The following is a 21,472-nucleotide window of genomic DNA, read 5'->3' as shown; positions in this document are numbered from 1 at the left end:
CTAAAAGTCCGCCCACCTTGCTCCACATAACACCGTCAGCCTGGACCTCTACAAAAGAGCACTTAAATGTATTGTGTCTAATTGGCTTTCCAGATATTTGTCTGATAGAACCTCCACCGTCTTGTTCATTACAGACAGAGGAGTGATAGTTACCCTTGAATTAAAGAAAGCCACCACCTGGTATTTGTGGTCAACATTATCAGAAATCTAAAACAATCTGGAACTTATAACAAGAAATAGTGTAAATTTATTTGTTATGTAGATATTGATCTATTTAAAATGAGATATTGTTCAGCTCAGAGTTCCTCCAGAGGAAACAAGAATCGCGTACAACATGAAGAAGCGTGTTAGTCGCAGAAATATTTTATTTTAAGGGCACAACTGTGATGACACTGTCTAAATGTAGAGAGCAGAAATAAAAGAGGAAGTGATAGCTAAAATAAATTGTGGCACAAGTGTGGTATATTGTTATTTGCAGGTTCATCAAAATGTCTTACGAACAAATTAAAAATATTTAAAAAGCTGTTTGTTTTTCTTTCTCTATTCTCACATTTTTTGTGTTCACAGTTTATATAGTTTCAAATGTCAAGTTCCTGTTCACAATATATGAAAAAGGTACTTGCACAAAACAAGTTGGTTCTATAATTCACACATTGTTCCTATCCGTTTTCTTCCATCACTCATGACCCAGTGGGTTCACTGTTAGAGGGCGGTTTATGTTTCACATGTCACACGTCATGTTGGATGCAGATCAGAGGAGATATTCCAGAATTGCAGTTTGTTGAATTATGGTCAGTAAGATGTGCTATAATTATAAGTATGTACGTCTACATAAGAAGCAAGGCGCCTTTTGCATATGGATGTTGAAACCTCACACTAACAGACGCTTCAAAGAAGGAAGGAAATCATTAAAGTCACTTCAAATGTACATGATGCTCCTTTAATGAAACCGACGACCACCAAAAGCGAGAAACTTTACTTCCAGATAAAATATGTCTTTAAAACTTATAGTATTACAAACACAAGGACATCCTTATATTTATTTGGAAAAAAAAGTTGCTAAAAACATCAGAATGTCTCAAGGAGCCAGAACCTTAACTCACACATAACACAACCTGTGGTCATCTTCCTCCAGTCACATCTGCAGAAGTCAGCAGCTCTGTGATCTTTGTGTAGAACTCTTTGGCTTTTTCTGCATTTTTTCCCTTCTCCGCCTTTTCTCCGGCCACCTGGAGCCCCTTCAGCACCGACTGCAGAGCGTCCACGTTCCTCACCGAGTCAAACTGGTCCTTGTCAGCCTGGAGCTCCTCCACCCAGTCCAGGTAGGCCTGGAGCAGCCCCAGGTCGTCCACAAAGTTTGCAATGATCCTCAGTCCCGGCCGACGCTTCTGCAGCTCCTTCAGCCTCCTCCTCCCAGTCTCTCCGATGTCGTTTCCAACTATCCTGAAACCAGAAAACGACAAGGTGAATGTTACAGCTCACATTGACTACTTTAAATGAGTAAAGTCAAACTGGACTCAGATGTAGGTGTGATGTCATGTTACGTCAGCGTCTTCAAAGACGTGTTCCTGCTCAGACACTGGACAATGTTCTCTGTTCCCCTCTCTGTGATGCCAGTAATGTCGACGTAGAGCTCCTCCACGGTGCTGTTGTGCTCCAGAGCGGTCCACAGCTCCAGAACTCCCTCTGGGCCCAGGTTATTGCCACACATGCTGTGAAAGTGAAAGTCTGTGTTTCGGTAAAGCGCTAAATGCATCGTCCAGGGGAATGCGAAGAAGGTTTACTGGAATCACAATGTATTTTTGTCAGCACAGTTTCATTCTGGCTGTTTGGTCGTCTGGAAGTTGAGTCTTTTATTAAGTCAAAACATTTCAAAGTGTCTCGACTCTGGAAGAAAGAAGTCCAGCTGCTACGACAACCTCCCCTGAATGACTGAGAAGCTGTTGGGATATAAACCTACCTCTGGAGTGCAGAATACACGTGTTAGTTACAGATATGTCCCATTATGGCTGTCGTTGCAGGTGTGATACAGTTTAAAGACTTACAAGAGCTTCTTCACTCGGCACTCGCTCGATCTTAGCATTGCAGATTCTAAAATAGCTGCTTGTCTGTCCAGACAGTTGTATCTCAAACTGTAAGACAACAAAGAAACATTGGGTTGATACAAATGGGATTTTCAGGACATTAGTTCAGTCCCAGAGCCAACCTTTAACCAGGCGACCGTGCAGAGGCAGCGATGAGCACGTGGAGCCATGAGATCTATTCAAATGGAAATCCTTACATCTGATACAGAAGTGACTCACTAGAGAGATTCACAGCGATGTAGGATTGGCCCCAGTCTGTTCAGTCCTCGGTTCCCAATGTTGGAATAGCCCAAGTTGAGCTCCTGCAGCTCGTGGGGGGAGAACTGCAGCACGTAATGTATCGCTGAGCAGTCCACGACACTCAGCTTCATCTTGAACAGGTTGAGCTTCTTGATCTCTGGTGCCACCAAGCTGGTGGCTTCCTTCCTGTGGAACTCCATCAGGCAGTGGAGGAGGTTCAGGGCTGTCTGGTTTTCCAGCTCCCTGCCCTTAAACTGTTCCTGGAACCACAAGCCCAGTCCGGGGGGGAGTTTGTCCTCTCCCTCCCCCAGAGGGAGGTAAAGGCCGTCCAACTGGCCCGCCAGCCGTGCGCGGAGCGTCCCCATGAAGAAGCGCGTGAACATCTGCAGACCTTCCAGCTTCCTTGTGTTGAGGCCTGTGTTCTGCAGAGGTGAAGCGGTGGAGGATGACGGACTGACCCCGAAGCACCACAGGTCCAGGGCTTGGATTATGTCCTGCTGGCTGAGGAGGTTGGTTGCGCAGTAAAGGGCAGCCAGGTGTTCCTGTACCGTCAAGTGGAAGAACGAAAACATCTCCACTGTTTCCTCCTTGAGGGGCTGAAGGATCTGACACAGAAATGTGCTCTGAATGTGAGCTAGCGTGACGCCATACCTCTCCAGATCCCGTCTGTCGAACATGATCTTCTTCTGCAGCAGGTTGTCGTATGCTAGTTTGCCCAGGTTCGTGAGGTATTGCTTAGCTAAGGACAGAACCTCCTGTCGGGGAGTGCTCCTCTCTGCCTTACCCCTCAGCGCATGGTGCTTGACCGCCGTGAACAGGTAGCAGAAGTAGACCTCGCTGACTGTTCTGGGCGGGTTCAGCTCCAAAGACTTTGACCCACCAGCGCCTTCACCTGAGGAGAAGAACTCGGCCATGGCGGTACAAATGATGTAGCAATAAAGGGGAATGAAGGACAACACGAAAAGGTTGTCGTTGTTCAGAATGTAGTCATAGACTTTTTCAGCCACTTGGACGTCTTTGTAGAACTTGCCGGTGTATTCCTTCACCTGAGCCTCCTCAAAGCCCAGAACCACACAGCACCGCTGGAAGAACCCTTTGGGGGCCTTGGTGGAGGGTCTCGTGGTGAGAATGACCGATGCCTTTGGGAGAAGACTTCCTTTGATTAAAGCCGCCATCAACTCCGACACTGACGCCTTTGAGTCCACATCAATGTTGGCTCCGTCTCTGCTCCAGTCTAAGGGGAACCTGAACTCGTCCAGTCCATCTAAGATGAAGAGCAAAGAGCTCGGTGAGCCCAAAAGGTCCGGTAGGATTTCCTTCAGGTACCGGAACCTCTCCCCGAGCAGCTCCTGGAAGCTGAGCGGTGCATCGATCAGGTTGAGTTCTCGGAAGCGCAGGTCGAACACGCAGGTGAACTCGCGCATGCTCTTCCCGACGGCCCACTCGTAGAGCAGCCTCTGCACGGCCACGCTCTTCCCGATGCCGGCGATGCCCTTCACTTTGACCCGTCTCGGGCGCCGGCCCGCCGCCGCTCGCTGGCTTAGCAGCTGACAGGGCCGGATGCGCTGGCACGCCTGGTGGACGTAGATGCGAGCGCGTCGGCTCGCCAGGTCAAAGTACTCGTGCTGCTTGTCGTCGAGCGCGTCGCTGTCGTCGGTCACAAACAGGTCCGTGTAGCGGATCTCGATGTGAGAGGCAGAGTTGGACGACGCGCGCTCCCCCTCAGAGTAACACCTGAGCTGCTCGGTGCGTTTGAGGACGGTGGTTTTATGGGCGGAGAGGGGAACTGCAATGGAAGACACACAACGGAATCCTGTGAACAAATTACTCCTCAGGTTTATAGAAAAGGAAGATCTCACACACCTCGGATGTTGGCCAGCTTCACAGTCCTGCTGGAATTAAGTTCTCCTGCAGCTGCAAAATGAAAGGATCATTACTAGTCGAAAAACACAATATATCTCAGTGTCACTTTAATTAAAATTAAAATGTAATTTTTAATGAATAATAACTGAATGTACCTACCGATGGTCGTTGGGGAATATCCTTTGTTCTTTCCTCTGAGCAGTTTTGCAAATAGACTTTTAGATTTCTTTTCTGTGGACACATGATACTGTATTAAGGCGTTATGCGCTTGACTAAAAACATCTTTTAAGGGACATTAACACAGTGAGGTTTATAACATATAGTGTATAATAATGTTTAATGTATAATAATGTAATATTAGTAATGATAATAGGACAATTTTTTACCAATAGTCTGCATTTTTATTCAAATAAATCAGATGTTTTTTTCTTTCTGGCCAAATATTTCCGACCCTTGACTTGAAGTTGCTTTTCCTGGAGCCACATCTTGGACAACCCAAATGTTTATTTTTGTAAATACATTTACATTCATTCATTGCCAAAGTCAGCAAATCAGACTTGGCGAGACATCAGAGGCCATTAAGCTGTCAATGATCTTTTCTCACATTTTATCCACGCAGTAAAACTCAACTGCCTTTATGGACTTTATGAACAGGATTTGCCTGTTTTAAACCTCAGTGCAGCAGTTTATATAAATCCAACCATGAATCAGCTGTGCATTAAAGTGAGCCCACCTTTCGCTGTTACCGGTGCGTCCGCCGGCTTAGTGAGGGCTTCGCTCTTGCAGTGTCTTTCCACCCAGTTCTGCAGATCTCTGCAGTAATAGTCCTGCACCTCCCTCAGCACCATCAGGAACTGGTGGCTGCTCTCCTCGGAGGCGCACGCCGTCTCCAGAGCCTGGGCCACGGCGTTGGAGGGCGACCGCTCCAGCACAGACAGGTACTGGGCAGAGGAGAGCACCTCAGCATCACGCAGCCAGCGCAGCAACGGCGCCGGGTGGTCGCAGGTCCAGTTCAGCAAGAGTTCTCTATGAGAGCGGAGCAGCTGCTGAGCTGAGTTCATGGCTTGTGAAAACGAGGCAAAGTTAATTCCACAGTTTATCTTATAAAGGGCAGTGAACTCACACACAGGCTGAAAAGCCTGATAAGCACTGATTCAAATACTCGCTGTTCCTTTCTGCTCGTGCTCCGTCTCTCCTGCCTAGTTTGACTGCAGTTCGGTCCTGCTGAACACCTAACGCTGTTTGTTCTCTCTTAAGGTGAAAAAAGGAGCGCCGCGACACTGGCAGCAGTTCAAACAGTTGAGTGGGTCCATAGTTCAAGTAGTTGGAGTCTTTGTGCCTGACCACCACTACTTAGACAGACGAGTAAAACACACTGCTAACTGTTGTGAAGATCTCTCTGAGTCTGACTCTAACCTGCATAAGTAATATTTTATATATTATTAGTTTTGTCAAGAGAAGGGTGAGCCGTGTGCAGCAGGAAACCATTCATTTATAGGATGAACAGGTGTTTATTGACAGCTGAACAGCAATGAATCAGTGTCAAGTGCGTGTTAATTATTCATCTGCTTTTGTTTTATTACTTTTGTCAGCTTATTCATGCAGATGATGCCGATGGAGAGAACCAGGAACTCAAACACACTCAGCTGCCGGAGCCTTTGAGGAAACGACATCAGCGTGAGAGTGACTCACCCTTTGTCATGGGTTGTCTCAGGTTCTTGCTGATGTCTTTTTTCCCAAGCAAAAAAGTCTGAAGTTCCACCAAAGTTTAACATCAGTTTAATTTTTAAAACAATTGACTCAAATGCTATGAAATTACGGTAATTAAACATTAGGCCATGCATACAGAACCAAGATACTGGAAGAGGCGACTTTGGGCTGAGGTCATGGAGCATAATGAAACAATCCAACTTCCCCTCGGAGCCCCACTGCTCATCCGTCCCTCTGTCTGCGCTGGGAGCCCAGGGCTGCAGTCATGCACGTGGTCTTTCTCGTGTGTTCGCTGATTTTTGGTGAGTAATTAAATTATTTTTCTATTGAAGTCTCTCTAGACGTTTGCATAAATGTGAGCAGCATTTATTTGCTCAGTGATTGGAGGAGTAGCGTTTTACTGATGGTTCCATAGGCCTCATTATGATGGGAATCAGTGTTTAGTGTCGTATGGACAGTTTATTGTACAGCACAATATAATCACAAATACAGAGATGCTGAATATTTCCCTATTATTTTATATTACTATATTATTTATTAACCCAGTTATTCCTCTCCAGTAAAATGAGAACAGTGTATTTCATTAGGCAACACACTGAAAACTAGAACTAGTAGATTACTTCGAGAGCAAAAAGTGCTGTTGCCTTGTTCCTTTTTTCTAAATATAAATGTTGCAGTCTTTCTGGATCCTGTTGTACATTTACACGGTGCTTTTCCCTTGTCTGCGTCCCCCCCGCAGCCATGTTTGGGTCGGCCCGGCCCGTCTCCCCCGTGCCCTCCGTGCCCGACCGCGTGCAGGCGCTGGTGGGCTCCTGCGTGGTGGTCCCCTGCTCGTTCCCTCCTCCGGCCGCTCCTCCCAGCGGACGAAGGAGGGAGAAGGTGGACGTCAGGGTGCGCGTCAAAAGTGGAGGCTACTTCATGCCGCTCACGAGCACAGCTTTTAACAGTGAGCAAAAGGACCGCGTTAGCAGGGATTTCTTAGGCCGCGCGTCGCTTTTTGGGAGCATTGCGAACGGCGACTGCTCAGTGAAGATAGAGAGGATCAGTCAGGATGACTCACGGATGTTTGAGGTCGCCCTGAAGGGGGGCGGCGACTTGCTCTGGGGAAAACCGAAAACCTTTAACCTGGATGTCGTGGGTGAGTACTGTACCAAACACTTGCAGAGGTCATTTAGATTATTGTCTCACTAACACTGAAGGAGTTAAACTGTAATATGCTTTCAATGCAGCCGTGCAAACAGACTAAAGCACAGCTTTTGCTTATTACCAGAAACACCCGAGGCTCCCGTCATCAGCGGCACGCTGTCAGCGACAGAAGGACAGCGAGTGGCCCTGAACTGCTCCGTCTCCTACCACTGCCCCACCACACCCCCCGCCCTTCGCTGGACGCTGGAGAGGGGGGCCAAGCTGAACGGCGCCGAGCACGGGGAGGTGCAGACGCTGAAGCCAGAGCCTCACAGGCTGATGCTGCTGGCCCCTCTGTCCTTCACTGCGTCGCACCAGCCGAAGCCCAGGCTGAGGTGTGAGGCCAGCTTCCCAGGAGCACGGCCGCTGTCCACCTCGGAGGATCTGCATGTGACATGTAGGTCGCCTGGGTCTGAGCGTCTTCATTCATTTGCCCCATTTGCCCTAAAACCTTCTGCTTTCCACAGTTTCACCCAAAGATGTGAGGGTGCAGGTCCAGACCCTGGCGGTGGTGGAGGGGGGCACTGCTCTGCTGGTCTGCTCATGTAAAGCGGACCCGCCGGCGGCGGCGTACCGCTGGTCCTACACGGACCGGAACCGGACCGTGGACCTGCGCCAGCACACGCACGCGGTTCGGCTGCACAACGTGACCCGCGGCATGCGGGTCCGCTGCTCGGCACAGAACCTGGTGGGCCGTGGCGAGTCCAAGCCCACGTCCCTGAACATCCAGTGTAAGGCTTTCATGTGCAGACCCTCCTCCCAGTCGCGCGCACAGGGCGTAAAAGCACGTCTCCTCTCGTGCAGATAAACCAGCCATCCTGCGCCTCTCCTCTGTCTGTGCACTGGAGGGAACGGAGGTGCGGTGTCACTGCTTTGTGGACTCCAACCCCAGGGCGGCGGTGACCTGGAGCGTTAACGGGACGGTTCCACCCCCTGACTACAACGTGTCCGTCACATCGGAGCCTCACGCGGTCAAGGCTTCGCTGAACGGCCGCATGGACAAGCGCCTGGTGGTGATCTGCTTTGCTTTCAACGCATGGGGAAACGACTCCCTGCTCTTACTGCAGAGAGAAGGTGTGTGTTTCAGGCTATGAGCAGCTGTTTATTCTCTCTCATCTGGGGCCTTTCTGCACACACGTCTGTAATGAGCCACTGCTGCCCTTTGTGTCCACAAACAGAGGAGGCTCCGTTGGTGTGGCTGCTGATTCCTGCTGTGGCCATCTGCCTCCTCATATTCCTGCTCGCTCTCATTTCCTACTGCTGCCGCAGAAGAGCCCAGAAGTACGTTTTTAAATAGTGAACCAATTAAATAATGATTGCTGTGACACTGACCCCGTCCCTGCTCCTCTCAGACATGTCCTGAGGAGACCTCCGGCTGTGTATCCTGAAGACTTAGGAATTTATCAGGACAGGATGCCTATGTACATTAACTGCACAGAAGTGACTCATATCTACACCAACGGCAGCTACCAGCTTGTCTACCAGAACTGCACGCCCCTCTTTGTCCGTAACAGCCAGGTGATTGGATTGGATTCATTTAATACTGTACATAAAATGAACATTGTGCCTTTAAACAATAATGGTCATGAACTTGTTGTTGATTGTTTCTTTATTAGATTCGTCCAATTGGCCGAAGAGGTGGAGAGAGAAAAAGACGGGGCGAGGGTGGAGGGGGACGGGCTTTGGGGGTGAGGGGCATCAGGGAGGTGCAGAGTCCTGCTGGGGCTGACGCAGAGACTGGTATTTACCTGGAGGTCCTCTGAGTCGCCTGCTGCAATAACGTTCATTCATTTGACATTAGCACACATGGTAGCATATACATTCACTTAGAGTCCAGGTTGCTGAATATAGTCGACATATATATATGTTTCATCAGCATTTCAAAAACATGCACCCTGATTTCTTGGTAAACTTCTTTTGTCTGTTTCTGTGTTTTTTTTAAATAAAAACAATTTTTGAGAGTTTTTTGTGTTTGTCCTCCAATGCCCTCCAGCCACTGTCAGACTGGATTTGCGTACTCTATTTGATGCATGTAACAAGTAGCTATGGTATAAAATATCTGTATATAATGTAATTTTCATTTATGGTGCGTTTCAGTTGCGCGTGTGTTCATATGGCTCGTATCTTGCAAATGTTTGCCTTTATCTTTCTCTTTTATGTCGCCAGGGGCACACGTTGTACACATTTTGAACACAAGGTGGCGGTATGAGCCGCTGATGCGCTAATTTAAGAGTAGAAGAAGAAAAACGGACACGCTCATTGGATGGAAGCCTTAGCAGGAAGTTGCGTCACATCGTGAGAAAACAGGCTTTTGGTGGGAAAATGAGTTCCCCTCAATGCACATTAACACCTTAAAATTAAACACGTTCATATATATATTCTTGGACGCACTGTCATTTCAAAGTAAGCGGATATGTTTCGATTGCACAATAATTTGAAAGTCCACGTGTAACAGTCCTTGAGGTGTGTTAATATCACCAGGCTAAGCAGGAAAACTTCACGCCGCCTATTGTTTGCTAGCGTGCTACCACGTTAGCAGGGCGCTTAATAGAACACTAATTTCTATTACTTTTGGGGAAGAAGTGACTCGGATTTAGGTTGAACGCGTTTTATGTTGTGTTAGGCGGCTACGATACCTGCTCCGTTCGTGTATGTGCGTTCTGTTGCATTAGCTGCTTCAAATCAGCGTGTATTCAGTGAGAAACCAGCAACATGCCAGAGATTAAACTCAAACACGTCGTGTCCTGCAGCACCGAGGACAACGTAAGCTCTATTCACTTTGTTTCTTCACTGACTAAGCATTTAAACAGATATGACTCTTTGTGCCACTCACCCTTTGTCATCATGCAAATTAGACTCACAAAGCAGACAACCTACTGAGCTCTGACACCTACAGAAAGTGGAAAGCAGCGAGAGCCGGTGAGAAGCAGACATCCGTCATCCTGCAGGTATCTCCTCTCCTGTTTACTAGATACTCCGCTCCTACTCATTCAAGTGTGTTACACAGTCACGGTCTGTTCGCGTGCGGTCAAGTACATTAACCAGGCATATGCCAACTATTTTTTCAAAGCTTAATTTACGTGGTTGCTATATGTTTTGTTTGCACAAACACACACGTGTTAAGTTTGCTTGGAATATTACAAAATGTTTCTATTTCGTGGAAGAAGCGTTTGAGTTGCAGTGTAAAACCATCGTTTCAAATACTGACCTGCTAATTGTGTAGAAGGAGAATGTGTCACAGTGTATTTTTCCTTATCTAAAAATGCAATGCATGTTGTTTTTTTAATAAACTGGTTATGTTTCTGTTCCTTAGTTTGAGAAGGAGGATCAGATACACAGCATTGATATTGGAAATGAAGGCTCAGCCTTCATTGAAGTATTGGTGGGGAACTCTTCAGCGGTCAGAGATCAGGACTATGAGGTATTGTCATAAACCAAATATTGGCTTGACCCTACTTCCTATCCTGATTAGAAATCCGTCCACATTGTGCACCTGCCCTTTTAATTAAATCCATTTGTTCTAGGTCCTTCTGGTTACGTCGTCGTTTATGTCCCCCACTGAGAGCCGCAATGGCACTAACATGAACCGGGTGCGATTCTTCGGACCCAGCCAGCTTCAGAAGAGCACAGCACAAGAAAAGTGGGACAGAGTAAAGATTGTATGCAGCCAGCCGTACAGCAAAGTAAGAACCCAGAGATGTATCACTTCAGGGTATAACTGTACCCAGACAGTGTAGTTTAGTATTTAGGTTAACATATTTAAAACGCTAGATAATTGTGTCTTTGTTTCAATAGAACATAGCATATGGACTAGCTTTCGTCAAATTCCACTCACCTCCTGACAAAAATGACCCCCCTCCAACAACCTCACCAGTAAGTATTTTAACATTCAGTTCCAAGCATTCAGAGATGATTTATTCCAAACTAATGTCATACCAGTGCCTTTTATCCAAGTATTAACTTTCCAAACTTTCACTGTTGCAAAATATTGTGAAAAACGTCCAGGGTAAAAACTCAGTCATTTTATCTGGCACTGAACCATTTTTTTATCTTGTCAGAAACTGACAAAGCTGGGGCAGTTCAAGGTAAGGGACGAGTCTCCTTCATCTGGGCCCAGCCTTCAGCCTGGCAGCCTTTTCTTCAGTCGGGACAATTCAGCGAAGTCTAGCAATACTCTCAAAGGTAAATCCATTAATTTTACTTGACCAGCTACTGAAGCCCAATTAATTTTTCCCAGACTCCTTGTGATTATAAAAGGGTTATCAATTGCAACAATAAAAAGCCAACAGAGCCCTAATTAGTTTTTATTTAAAGCCAGTGAGTCTGCCAAGACTCGGGTGAAGAGTGACTTCAAAAGCTTTTTTTTATCAAGTTCCTTTGTTTGAATATTTTTGTTTTTTCAACAACCTTCTGTACATCTCCTACTTCAGTGTCTCCTAAAAATGAGAGGTTGAGCTATGCTGCTGCTGCCCTGCAGGCCAGTGGAACCTCCCAGTCTTCAACCCAAGCTACGTCTTCCAGCTCAGTATCACCACAGGTACCACACTCCAACATAGCTTTTATTTCCTTTACTGATGGACACTGAACAGCTGTGCATGTTTTCATTTGTCTGCTTTTACTTTGTAACAGTAAAATTATATTATATAGAGTAGAAATATCACATGCTTGTCCAAATTCATGTTTCTTAGATTGGAATTATTATTGATCCAATATATTTGTAGCTTTCATCAACTGTTAGAAACCACTTTAAACATTTCCTGGCACATATAAAAAAGTGCCAGTGTAATTCTGCCCCAACCCACAATGAGAAGAATGGTGGTGTTCACACAAAGAATGACACTGTGAATATCAGCTCCAGGTCACACCGACCTCTGAATGGGGAAAGGTAAATACAGAGAGATCTGTGTGAGCGAGCTGTGTAAACACTGTATAAGCCTAGTCTTAATAAAGTGGGCTAAAAAGACAGCACCGTAATATTAGTTCTCCTTATTTTTCAAATTCAATATTGTTTGTTTTGAAATATTTCCTTCTTTTTGCAAGAGAACATGAAACTCAGTTGCTATCAAAGCAAGTTCCGGCCAGACAGTAATCATTATCAAATGTAATTAAATGTGACTGTAATTAGTCTGTACAAGTCTGATGTGTTACACTTTACACGTACATGCTGTGTTTGTGCCCATTTAGATGGATGGTGATAAAATAAGTAATTGTTTTTTCTCATAGCCACCAGCAAAAAGAAAATTTGAGTTTAGCAAAGAGCGCCAGTCCGCCTCCGGGCCACCCCCCACGAAGAAAATGAGTCCTGCTGGCTCACCTGAGAGCAAAGCTGCGACCCCCAAGAACAAGCCGAGCACACCCAGCACACCCACTCCCAGTGCCGCAAAAGGTAACACCCACTCAGACTCTCGACATACACACTTTGTTTACTGGGAAATCGCTTGATACTGTACATTGTCGCTCCAGCCTCCCCTGCACAGAGATCCTCAGAGAAAAAGAAGGAAACACAGTCCAAAACCAAACCTGAACCCAAACAAGAAAAAGTCAAATCAACGAGTGTGCAGCAGGTCCCATTCAAACAGATCATGGAGGGGGTTGTGTTTGTCCTCAGTGGCTTTCAGAACCCATTTAGAGGAGAGCTGAGAGAAAAGGCTCTGGACATGGGAGCCAAGTATCGACCCGACTGGACACCGGACTCCACACACCTTATGTGAGTATCTGTGAGCGAGGGGGGGAAATGGATTGTTTGTTTTAAGTCTTTTTTAATCTTTGTGCTGTGAAATCACAGGTAATTTAATTTTTAAATGTAGAACAAAATGTAATGGCCATAGATGAACAAAGGGCCTTTTCCTTCCAGTTACATTGTTCATAGATTCATCCACTTGTTCTTTGTCATTTTGTTCTCTCCTGTACAAAGTGAGCTGATGCTCCACTTCACACAATATCTGGAACACTGGAATACGTATTACCTAGTCAGGCAGGTGCAAGATGGGGATGTTCTTTCATGAGAGGGTTTTTTTTCCTTATCTGTACTTGATTTTCATCAGTGAAACATAATCAGTTGATGGGATTGCCTAACAGCTCTGTTGATGCTGTGGGTAATTCCCTGCGGTTGCATCTTGATCTCTGCTGTCAGGCTCTTGCTAGCTTCATTTAGTGATGTAAGCATATGTGTTTCTAATCGGTACCCGTGTGTGTGCATCTTCTGTGTAGCTGTGCCTTCGCCAACACCCCCAAGTACAGCCAGGTGAAATCAGCAGGGGGCATCATCGTACGGAAGGAATGGGTGATGGACTGCCATAAAAGAAAACAGAAGATCTCCTATAAACAGTAAGAAAGAAATGCAACTAATTAGACAAACAGCAGGATTTCATGGCTATTGCATTGTTGGTGATGTAAGTTTTGGACCTCTGTGGACTAATAACCCAGACGCTCTGGTTTTAGTGCGGAGAACATGTGCCGACTGTACGAATTCACTTTGATTAATACTTTCTTTTAAGCCACATCTGTATCTCCACGTGCTACAATCTGTGCACAGCACTCAGGCTGATTGAAGCGTCCAAAAATACACCCCTCACAGCAGTGTGGCACCCTCGCCACAGAGAACGTTGTAACCTTGAGCAGCTGATGCCTGCTGTGATCACAAATCCAGCCCGGTCAGCTCCAGCAGCTCGCTAATTATATGCCTCATTACAGGGGCAGCTTTTGCAACATCAAGGTTTTCTGTCATTACTAGTGTCTGCTGAATAATGTACGGCTGAATACTTCTTTTCAGAAAAGTGAGGTCCAGAGTAATTGGAAGAGTACTGTACGAATGTAGCTGCACTTTATACTTTTATATGTTTCATTATATGTGCTGCTTTCAGAAGAATCAAATTTCAACAACTCTCGGGCACCACAGGCTTCTTCCAGGGTTAATGTCAGGTTTCTGTTGTCTAGAAATAAAAAAAAAATAAATAAATTAAGGTATTTCGTTTCAGAAAAAAACAAAGACCACTGTCAATTAATGAATGAATTTGAATTTATTAATGACAAATGCATAAATCAGCTGGTGAATTCATTTGGTGAATATTTTTAATGAATGCTTTTTTTACTGGGTCAGATAAAGTTGCTCGTTAGGCCTGGCTAATATTATGTTATAACTAGATCACAAGATATTTCTTATTTTTCAACTATAGCTCAAGTCACAGTGTAAAAGCCTGACAGCCATCAAACCACGTCTACCAATTAATAGCTGTAGGTTTAAAAATAAGTGATAATAAAACAACTTGGTTCAGCAGAATCGCAGGCTATAAGGACATAGCTACCATATGCAATATGTCTCATGAATACTGAGTTGTAAGATTTAGTGAAGATACTGTATGAAGTCTAAGGAATAATAAGAATGAGAAAACGTACAGGCTCAGGATTGTAGAACCGTTCTAAAGGGTTTGATCAAGTTGTTTGTGTGTTATTAATACAATACAGTTTTAAGTTATTAAGGATCTGAGCTTGCCCACTGTAGAATGTATGAATTCTACTATGTTTGCATCTTTTCTTATCAGTAACTATTGTGTTTTGAAGCATATGTCACTATATTGAACAATCTGACAAACAAATAAATTTTCTCATTATAGAGCTGCAGTGCTGACATTCAAGAAGTCTTTTCCTCTTGCCACTTAGCTGGAGAGTAATGACATCTAGGGAGTGAAATGCTGACGGTCACAGGCTGCATCAGAGATGGATTTGACAATTTACCTTTTACTCTGTGTGTGTGATTGTGAGATAGGCATCCTCAATGACTGACAGTGGTCATCAGCTCAGGAGGAGCTCTCACCTGTCTTAGTTTAACATTTAAACTCTGTAGAGCTGTTTTGGATCAAATCATTTTTCCGCTGTCAGTGTTTCACACAGCAGCACATCATCGCATGCTGTGTGTACGTGTTGCTGTGTGGATGTTGGTGCTGAATTGGATTAGTCTGGGCCCTGCACTAGAACTGATCTTATTCTTCACTCTTCAACTGGCCCTAATAGACTTTTGAGCTGTTGTAGTTTGTGGCTCTGTTTAAGTCTCCACCTCCAGAGATCAGTTTGTACTGGTGGAGATGGTTTCAAGACGTTAAATTAGTAATTCTGCTACTGGTAATTGATTTCACAGACATTGTTGCTTCCAGCTCCATCAGGCTGCATCTGTACATGCAAAGCATGCTGAAACATTTTGGGTGCTGGGTCACAGTTGTTTTATTTATGGGATTATTCTAGACATCCACAGAGTATTAATGAGCCGGGCTGAGAGACTGAGCGAGAGCCACTAATGCAGAAAGCCTTTCAGATGAGTACTGCTTAACTGTGGTGGCACATAATCCTGGGTTTTATGAAATCGGATCCTTGCGTGAAGACTCCGAGGAAAGTGCATTGAATCGAGCCGTCTGCTGCAGCCTGTGTCGTCATTCTCGCTCATGCTCTTTGTGTTTCAGTAACTGATTGTGCTAAAGATCTCTCACCCACCTCCACCCTCTTGCCCAGCGCTGCCATTGTGCAGCACATGGAGTGTGTTCAGCTTTGATGATGTATCCTTTATTTAAAATCTGCATCTGCTATGGGTAATTAAACGGGCCACTTACTTTGATGATGACAAGCACCCGAACACGAGCACACACGCGCTCTTGAATTGTTGCTCCAGCACGCACACAAACACTTCTGGAGGAAAATGCACAGCATCGTTCCACTCCCGCCTCGCATACGCACCGTGCAGTGTATGTATTAATGGGAGTGTGACATCATCTAAGCGCCCAAGAAATACTCGGTACATAGTCATTATCCAATCAGCAAGTATCCAGGGATAGAGAGAAAGAAGGGCGAGCAGAAACACTCAAACATGCTCCACAACACCCATCACAATGGAGCTGAATAAGTAAACAAAGTTCTCATTGAAGCTCAGACTGTTGCAGCGTCTCTACAGCACATGGATAATATCGGCACAATTATGGTACGATTAAAGAAAAATCAACAGGCTTACGTGTTCTAAAAACTCAGAGCAGCATTTTATGATGATCGGAACTAAAACGGAGTATTTATCCCAAAATCTCTGCCGAGGCCCCTGAGTAATGTCACATTTTCAAAAGATTATTTCCTCTGACGTAAATAACTTGGCGGCAGGGCAGACTTGTGCTTCTCTGTTTGGTGGCAGTGAGGGTGTAATTTAAACAGCCAGCCATCAAACCTTCCTGTTCTAAAGCTCTCGCGTGTTTTTCTTTTTAGCCCTCTTGCTTCTGCTGAGCCTTAACTGTGAGACAGATGGGTTTGATCACACTTAAAGCTACGTCAGGGTCCAGAGCTGGTGGCGTGATTCACAAGGGTTCATTAACACGTTTGTATTTAGTCTTTATTAGCCTTATTTATGAGCGACAGATGAATCCTTTATCTTCCAGTAAATCAGACTTCAAAGTATATAATATACAGCCAGCTGACATTCTGCTGAGAAATATTACCTTCAGCCTGAACCTTGCATTTGTTCCACTATAGGCTGACAAACCCTGCTGTGACTTGATGCATTGTTCAAGTACAGCTGATTGGGTACAAGATATATTGAGGACGCGTCTCGTTCCCTCCAGCCTTTTATCATCCTGACACATTCTCTTCACCTGATTTTTGTCTTCCTCAAGGTATTTGATGGATGGAGCGGAGTCGAGCTCAGAGAGTGACATGGATGTGGACGAAGAGGAAATTAACACAAAGGTGAATTTGTCTTGTTTGTGTGTGTGTTTAACTATAAAGACCATCTAAATAAACCTTTTTTCCACTTTGTACCAGTCAGACATGTTTATTGCTCTGCCTCTGACTGTTGCTGCAGACTCCACAGAAGCAAGACAAGAAGGTCACCCCCAAAAACACACCACAGAAGAAGAAGAAGGATGATGATGATGATGATGATGATGATGATTACGGAGGCTCGACTGATGTGGATGAAAAAGGTTTGCTTTGATCAAGTTTCATTTGGAATTCATTAAATATCAGCAGTGAGATAGAATTGAAGCTAGAAAAACGGGACATCAAATATTTAAAATTTATTTTAAATACCAGTAAATGATTCTGAACTTCTCAAGGCAGACGTTTTAATTCATGCTAACATTAGGTGGTTGTTCCAGCCACACTGGCGCCTTCACAACCTCCTATAAATTACCATGACAGTTGGTACAAACATCAGAGAGAAGATCGATTTTTATTTTATTTGTACGTTAAAGCACAGAACAGTTTTTCCTCCAAATAAACTGAAAGTAAGATAAATAAACACTTTAAGTGGATGCGAGTGAATGATGAGTGGTTGTGACTCCAGGGAAGCGATTCATCCTGTTAGCTCACATAAGTAAAGAGGAGTCGAGGGAGCGTTGGAGCCTGAGTGGACTGAGTGGAAACGGCCAAGGGAGCGATGAGAGAGCTCAGGGTTGGACACAAGGGGCCGGAATTATGAAGCACTAAAATGAATGGGGGGGCGGCACCGCCCTGTAGACGACGAGGTTCCGTCCGCGCTGCTTGAGGGAGAAACAAGAATGAAGGAGAAACCTAATCGCTGTGCAGCCACTTGGGCATGATTCTTATTTGTATGTTAATGTGAAGCCAGATGTAAAGTGTCGGGATGTAAAAAGACAAACTCTGATCCCCCAACGCTGAAATGTACCAAGCTGAATTTCTTCTTTGTGATGAATTCAGCCAAACATTGAGGATATAATGCAGCGATAAGAAGGACGACACACTAACAATCTACAGTATGAACAGAGTCTGTGGGTTCTTCTCTGACGAGCTGACTCTGATCCTTGAATGGAAAGTTGCTTTTACACAGCAGCTGTTTAGAGTCAGAGCAGGTCCTACATGAGTTTGTGTCAATCATGCAGCTTTTAAAAGCCCTCAAAACTAAAACTAAACTGGAGGTGGGTCACACATCTGAACTGATGAGCCTGATGTTCCACTTTGTTTAACCTGTGATGTGTTAACGCAGGAGGAGACGACGATGACTCTGCTGTGGACACGGAGGACGAGCTCCAGAGGTAATAATGAAGATGAGCAACGTATTTATATTTCTAAATTTGTATTTCCACTCTGAAATGATTTCATATTTGCTTATCATGCAGCAGCAGTCCTACAGGGTTTTGGCCTAAATGAGTGATTTGTGGTTGTGAGACAGCGATTTATGATGATTTGACCCTTTGTGCAAAGGGTGGAGGAGGAGAGCAGGCAGAAGAAGGCGACAGCCTCAGGAGTGACGGTGAACGCAGAGGATCCGTACGGCGGCTCCACTGATGAAAACACTGATGCTGAGGCTGAGGAGGAGCATCCCATCCCTGAACTACCAGGTACTACACCCCCCCCCCCCCCCCCCCCCCACACACACACACACACACACACACCCCACTACCTTTCTCTGTTGTTTCTGCTGCATTCTGCAATTCTTTTGTCCATCATGTCATTGGAAGCGACGTCCTCCTTTCTTTGCTGGACATTTTAAACTCAGAACAAACCAGAAAGTAATTGGATGCCAGTGTGCCGTTCAGAGATACCTCACACAAATGACAAAGCGTATGCAGTTTCTTTAGTTCCTTTCTTCTCTGGATGAAACAGAACCTGTAATTACTCCATCATATCGTGTAATCATCCATTTCACTCTCATCCTCCTTTCTCCTCCCGTCTTTTCATTTTCCTCCAGACTTCTTGAGCGGGAAGCGCTTTTTCCTCTACGGTAAATTCCCCAACAACGAGAGGCGCCTGCTGCTGCGGTACATCGTCGCCTTCAACGGGTGAGACGCGCGTCCCAGCGCTGACGTAAGACGCCGGTGCAGGCTGAAAGCGGCATGTGTGTAATTGTAAAACGCGTTGTCTCCGCTCCAGAGTGATCGAGGACTACATGACGGAGACGGTGCAGTTCGTGATAACCAGCGAAGGGTGGCACGACTCGTTTGAAGACGTGAGTTCGCTCTCCTTTCTCCCTCCGGCCTCAGAATCGTGTGTCTGTACGTCGGCCTGAGCGCGTGTCAGGATGCGCTTCTACTTTTCATTTCCACAGTTAATTGACAGTGACAATGTTGTAAACTGCTCCAGGAGCCTTTGAATGTAGTGTAGAGCAACACTCGTGTCCTTTTAATCTGTGATTTGTATCATGAGGTGAAAAGCAGCAGTGTTTGAGCCTTTCCAGTGAAACGCTGGGACCAGCCTCTCATCCCCTCTCTGTCACTCTTTCTGCCTTTTCGCCACAGGCGCTGATGGACAACACAAATCTGAACTTTGTGAAGCCAGCGTGGATCTATGCCATCAGTGAGCGGCAGAAGATGCTGCCCTACCAGCCCTACTCCGTCGTCCCCTGAACCCCACACTGACACGCTGGTGCTTCACATGCAGAGAGCCACAACTTGAAGCAATAAACACACTGATATTGACTTTATACTATTAAATGTCCTGCTTTTTCTCTTTTTCACTTAGCTAAGAGTGCGTTTTTAACCCGTATCTGTTGGAGTGAGGAGTAGGTTGAGGTTCGTTATCGACCTTGTAGGTGAAGGTTTTGGTTACCGTCGTCTTCGTGGCGCTGAGCGTGACGCACGCTCTCTGTTTCAGGACTTTTCTCCAGACTTCACCCCGCGGCACCTTCTGCATCTCAGGCTGTCTGGAAGTGAATTATCGCCCGCTGCTGATTGATGGCAGCTCTAATAAGACTCTGTGAAAGCGAGACTAGCTCTAAGTCAGCAGAAAGGTTCCAGCTGTTTACGGCTGCGTCCATCAGATGCAAAAACCCAAACACTTTTTTACACAACAGAAAATAGGAATGCGCCGGGAACTGTTTGCTTTTCTACCTTTTATCCTGTGACATGCATTGAGGGTTAAACTGATCGATTTCTATCAATTGTTTGATGAATCTGAGGTAGTGGTTTGTATTTATGTTATAATATGAATATTGTTTTTCAGCAGATGTGCTAAAACAGATGTCAATGTTTTGTAGTTACTACGTTTCGATCCACTGAGGCTTGTTTATGTCTCTGGCTTTTTTTATTGACCACTGTATTACTTTGCCAAAATAAATCATTTTAATGAAATGTATTCCTCTCTTTATTCACCAAGTGGACTTCACCTGCGCTCACCTTCTCCTCCCGTCTCACTCGTGGTGTTTGCAGTTGAAGAGCCACTTGGTGCCTTTTCTTCCCCCTCATCTCCAGCCCTTTGCTCTCTAATTTACGTCTCCTGTGTTGTGCCCCAGAGCCACTGGGTCCTGTGCTCTTCAGTCAGGGGGATTAGACAGTAGGAATGTGATGGTTACAGGCGAGAGCGAGGCTGCAGTAACGAAAAGGCCTCTGAGAGGAGGCCGGCGATCGGTCCGTCGTCTCTGCCTCTCGTGTGAACGAGAGTCGCAGACATTCTCGACTGATTTGCCTTTTTATGAAGCAGAGTGTGGGTTCAGATTTGTTCAAGTGTGAAAGCAGCAGTTCTGCGTCATCCTGATGCAGTAGTGTTTCATTTCTACATGCGCTGCTCATTGTTTTCGTTTTGATGAGTTAAAATCAAGGGTTTTTTTTTTTACATCAATCATATGTCATTGAAATTAATCTTTTAACTCTTTTGAGTTTTGCATAAACAATAGAAAACGTGGCCCCAGCGATATGATAATGAAAAGACACCACTTTTGGAGTCACAACATGCTGATTGTGTTGATGTGTGGGATCACGATTACTACAGAAACGATCTATTCATAAACCGTGGCTCTGTGGTCCTCAGACCCGCATCAGACCTGGACTGATGCCTGAGTCTCGCTCTGTTCTCTTCCATTTCACATATTATTCTGCTGTTCACACAATAACAAGGAGAGATTTGCATTAGCTGTGATGCATGTGTAAAATCTAAAAAAAATCTAAAAGAAATAAATTCATCACACCCAGAATGCAGCAGAAACAAAGACTCACAAGACCTTTGGGAGCGAACGGCATCGAAGCTGAGTCTGTAACTTGATCCAGGAGGATGTTCAACGTTCTCATCAGACCTGTTACGTCTGAAAGGTTTTTAAAGGAATCAAATGCTAATAGAACTGCACCATGTTGTGTTTGCAGCTCTGCTCAGTTGATTTTCCTTCAACAGGTGGCGAAATCAGTGTGAACCTCAACCTCTGCTCTCCATCACTTACTCCTCCTCCCCTGGATCTCATCCTCCTCCTCTCCTCCTTTACCTCCTCCTCCCCTGGATCTCATCCTCCTCCTCTCCTCCTTTTCCCTCCTCCTCTCCTCCTTTACCTCCTCCTCCCCTGGATCTCATCCTCCTCCTCTCCTCCTTTACCTCCTCCTCCCCTGGATCTCATCCTCCTCCTCTCCTCCTCTCCTCCTTTTCCCTCCTCCTCTCCTCCTTTCCCTCCTCCTCCCCTGGATCTCATCCTCCTCCTCTCC

The 21,472-nt window shown here is 45.4% G+C and overlaps 3 protein-coding genes across 4 annotated transcripts; 2 read left to right on the top strand and 1 right to left on the bottom strand.

Annotated features, from left to right (window-relative positions):
* Positions 1–104: 104 nt before the first annotated feature.
* Positions 105–5,842, bottom strand: LOC114843728 (NLR family CARD domain-containing protein 3-like). Of its 2 annotated transcripts, XM_029130544.3 has the most exons (7): positions 4,921–5,842; positions 4,347–4,418; positions 4,188–4,238; positions 2,304–4,110; positions 2,046–2,132; positions 1,545–1,712; positions 105–1,443 (listed from the first exon to the last, which is right to left on the bottom strand). In XM_029130544.3, the coding sequence occupies exons 1-7, from the start codon at positions 5,246–5,248 to the stop codon at positions 1,122–1,124; spliced, it is 2,835 nt and encodes a 944-aa protein (XP_028986377.1). In that variant the 5' UTR covers positions 5,249–5,842; the 3' UTR covers positions 105–1,121. The 2 variants fall into 2 exon arrangements, with proteins under 2 accessions (XP_028986377.1, XP_055359108.1); XM_055503133.1 differs by lacking the exon at positions 105–1,443 and having other exon boundaries at positions 1,571–1,962.
* Positions 5,843–6,022: 180 nt separating this feature from the next.
* On the top strand, positions 6,023–9,046 carry LOC114843441 (B-cell receptor CD22). The gene is made up of 8 exons (XM_029129992.2): positions 6,023–6,199; positions 6,637–7,035; positions 7,168–7,479; positions 7,550–7,813; positions 7,887–8,156; positions 8,261–8,363; positions 8,435–8,600; positions 8,699–9,046. The coding sequence occupies exons 1-8, from the start codon at positions 6,163–6,165 to the stop codon at positions 8,843–8,845; spliced, it is 1,698 nt and encodes a 565-aa protein (XP_028985825.1). The 5' UTR covers positions 6,023–6,162; the 3' UTR covers positions 8,846–9,046.
* Positions 9,047–9,355: 309 nt separating this feature from the next.
* xrcc1 (X-ray repair complementing defective repair in Chinese hamster cells 1) lies at positions 9,356–20,137 on the top strand. Its single transcript, XM_029129991.3, has 17 exons — positions 9,356–9,845; positions 9,938–10,030; positions 10,396–10,503; positions 10,607–10,765; positions 10,878–10,955; positions 11,141–11,264; positions 11,513–11,619; positions 12,306–12,468; positions 12,546–12,789; positions 13,293–13,409; positions 16,724–16,796; positions 16,912–17,032; positions 18,055–18,103; positions 18,273–18,409; positions 18,760–18,850; positions 18,942–19,017; positions 19,307–20,137. The coding sequence occupies exons 1-17, from the start codon at positions 9,795–9,797 to the stop codon at positions 19,412–19,414; spliced, it is 1,899 nt and encodes a 632-aa protein (XP_028985824.1). The 5' UTR covers positions 9,356–9,794; the 3' UTR covers positions 19,415–20,137.
* The last annotated feature ends 1,335 nt before the right edge of the window (positions 20,138–21,472 follow it).

The sequence above is a fragment of the Betta splendens genome, chromosome 16 (assembly GCF_900634795.4).
Source record: "Betta splendens chromosome 16, fBetSpl5.4, whole genome shotgun sequence".
Classification (NCBI taxonomy): Eukaryota; Metazoa; Chordata; class Actinopteri; order Anabantiformes; family Osphronemidae; genus Betta; species Betta splendens.
Note: the sequence above shows the minus strand (reverse complement) of the source record. Positions and strands in the feature narration are given on the sequence as shown.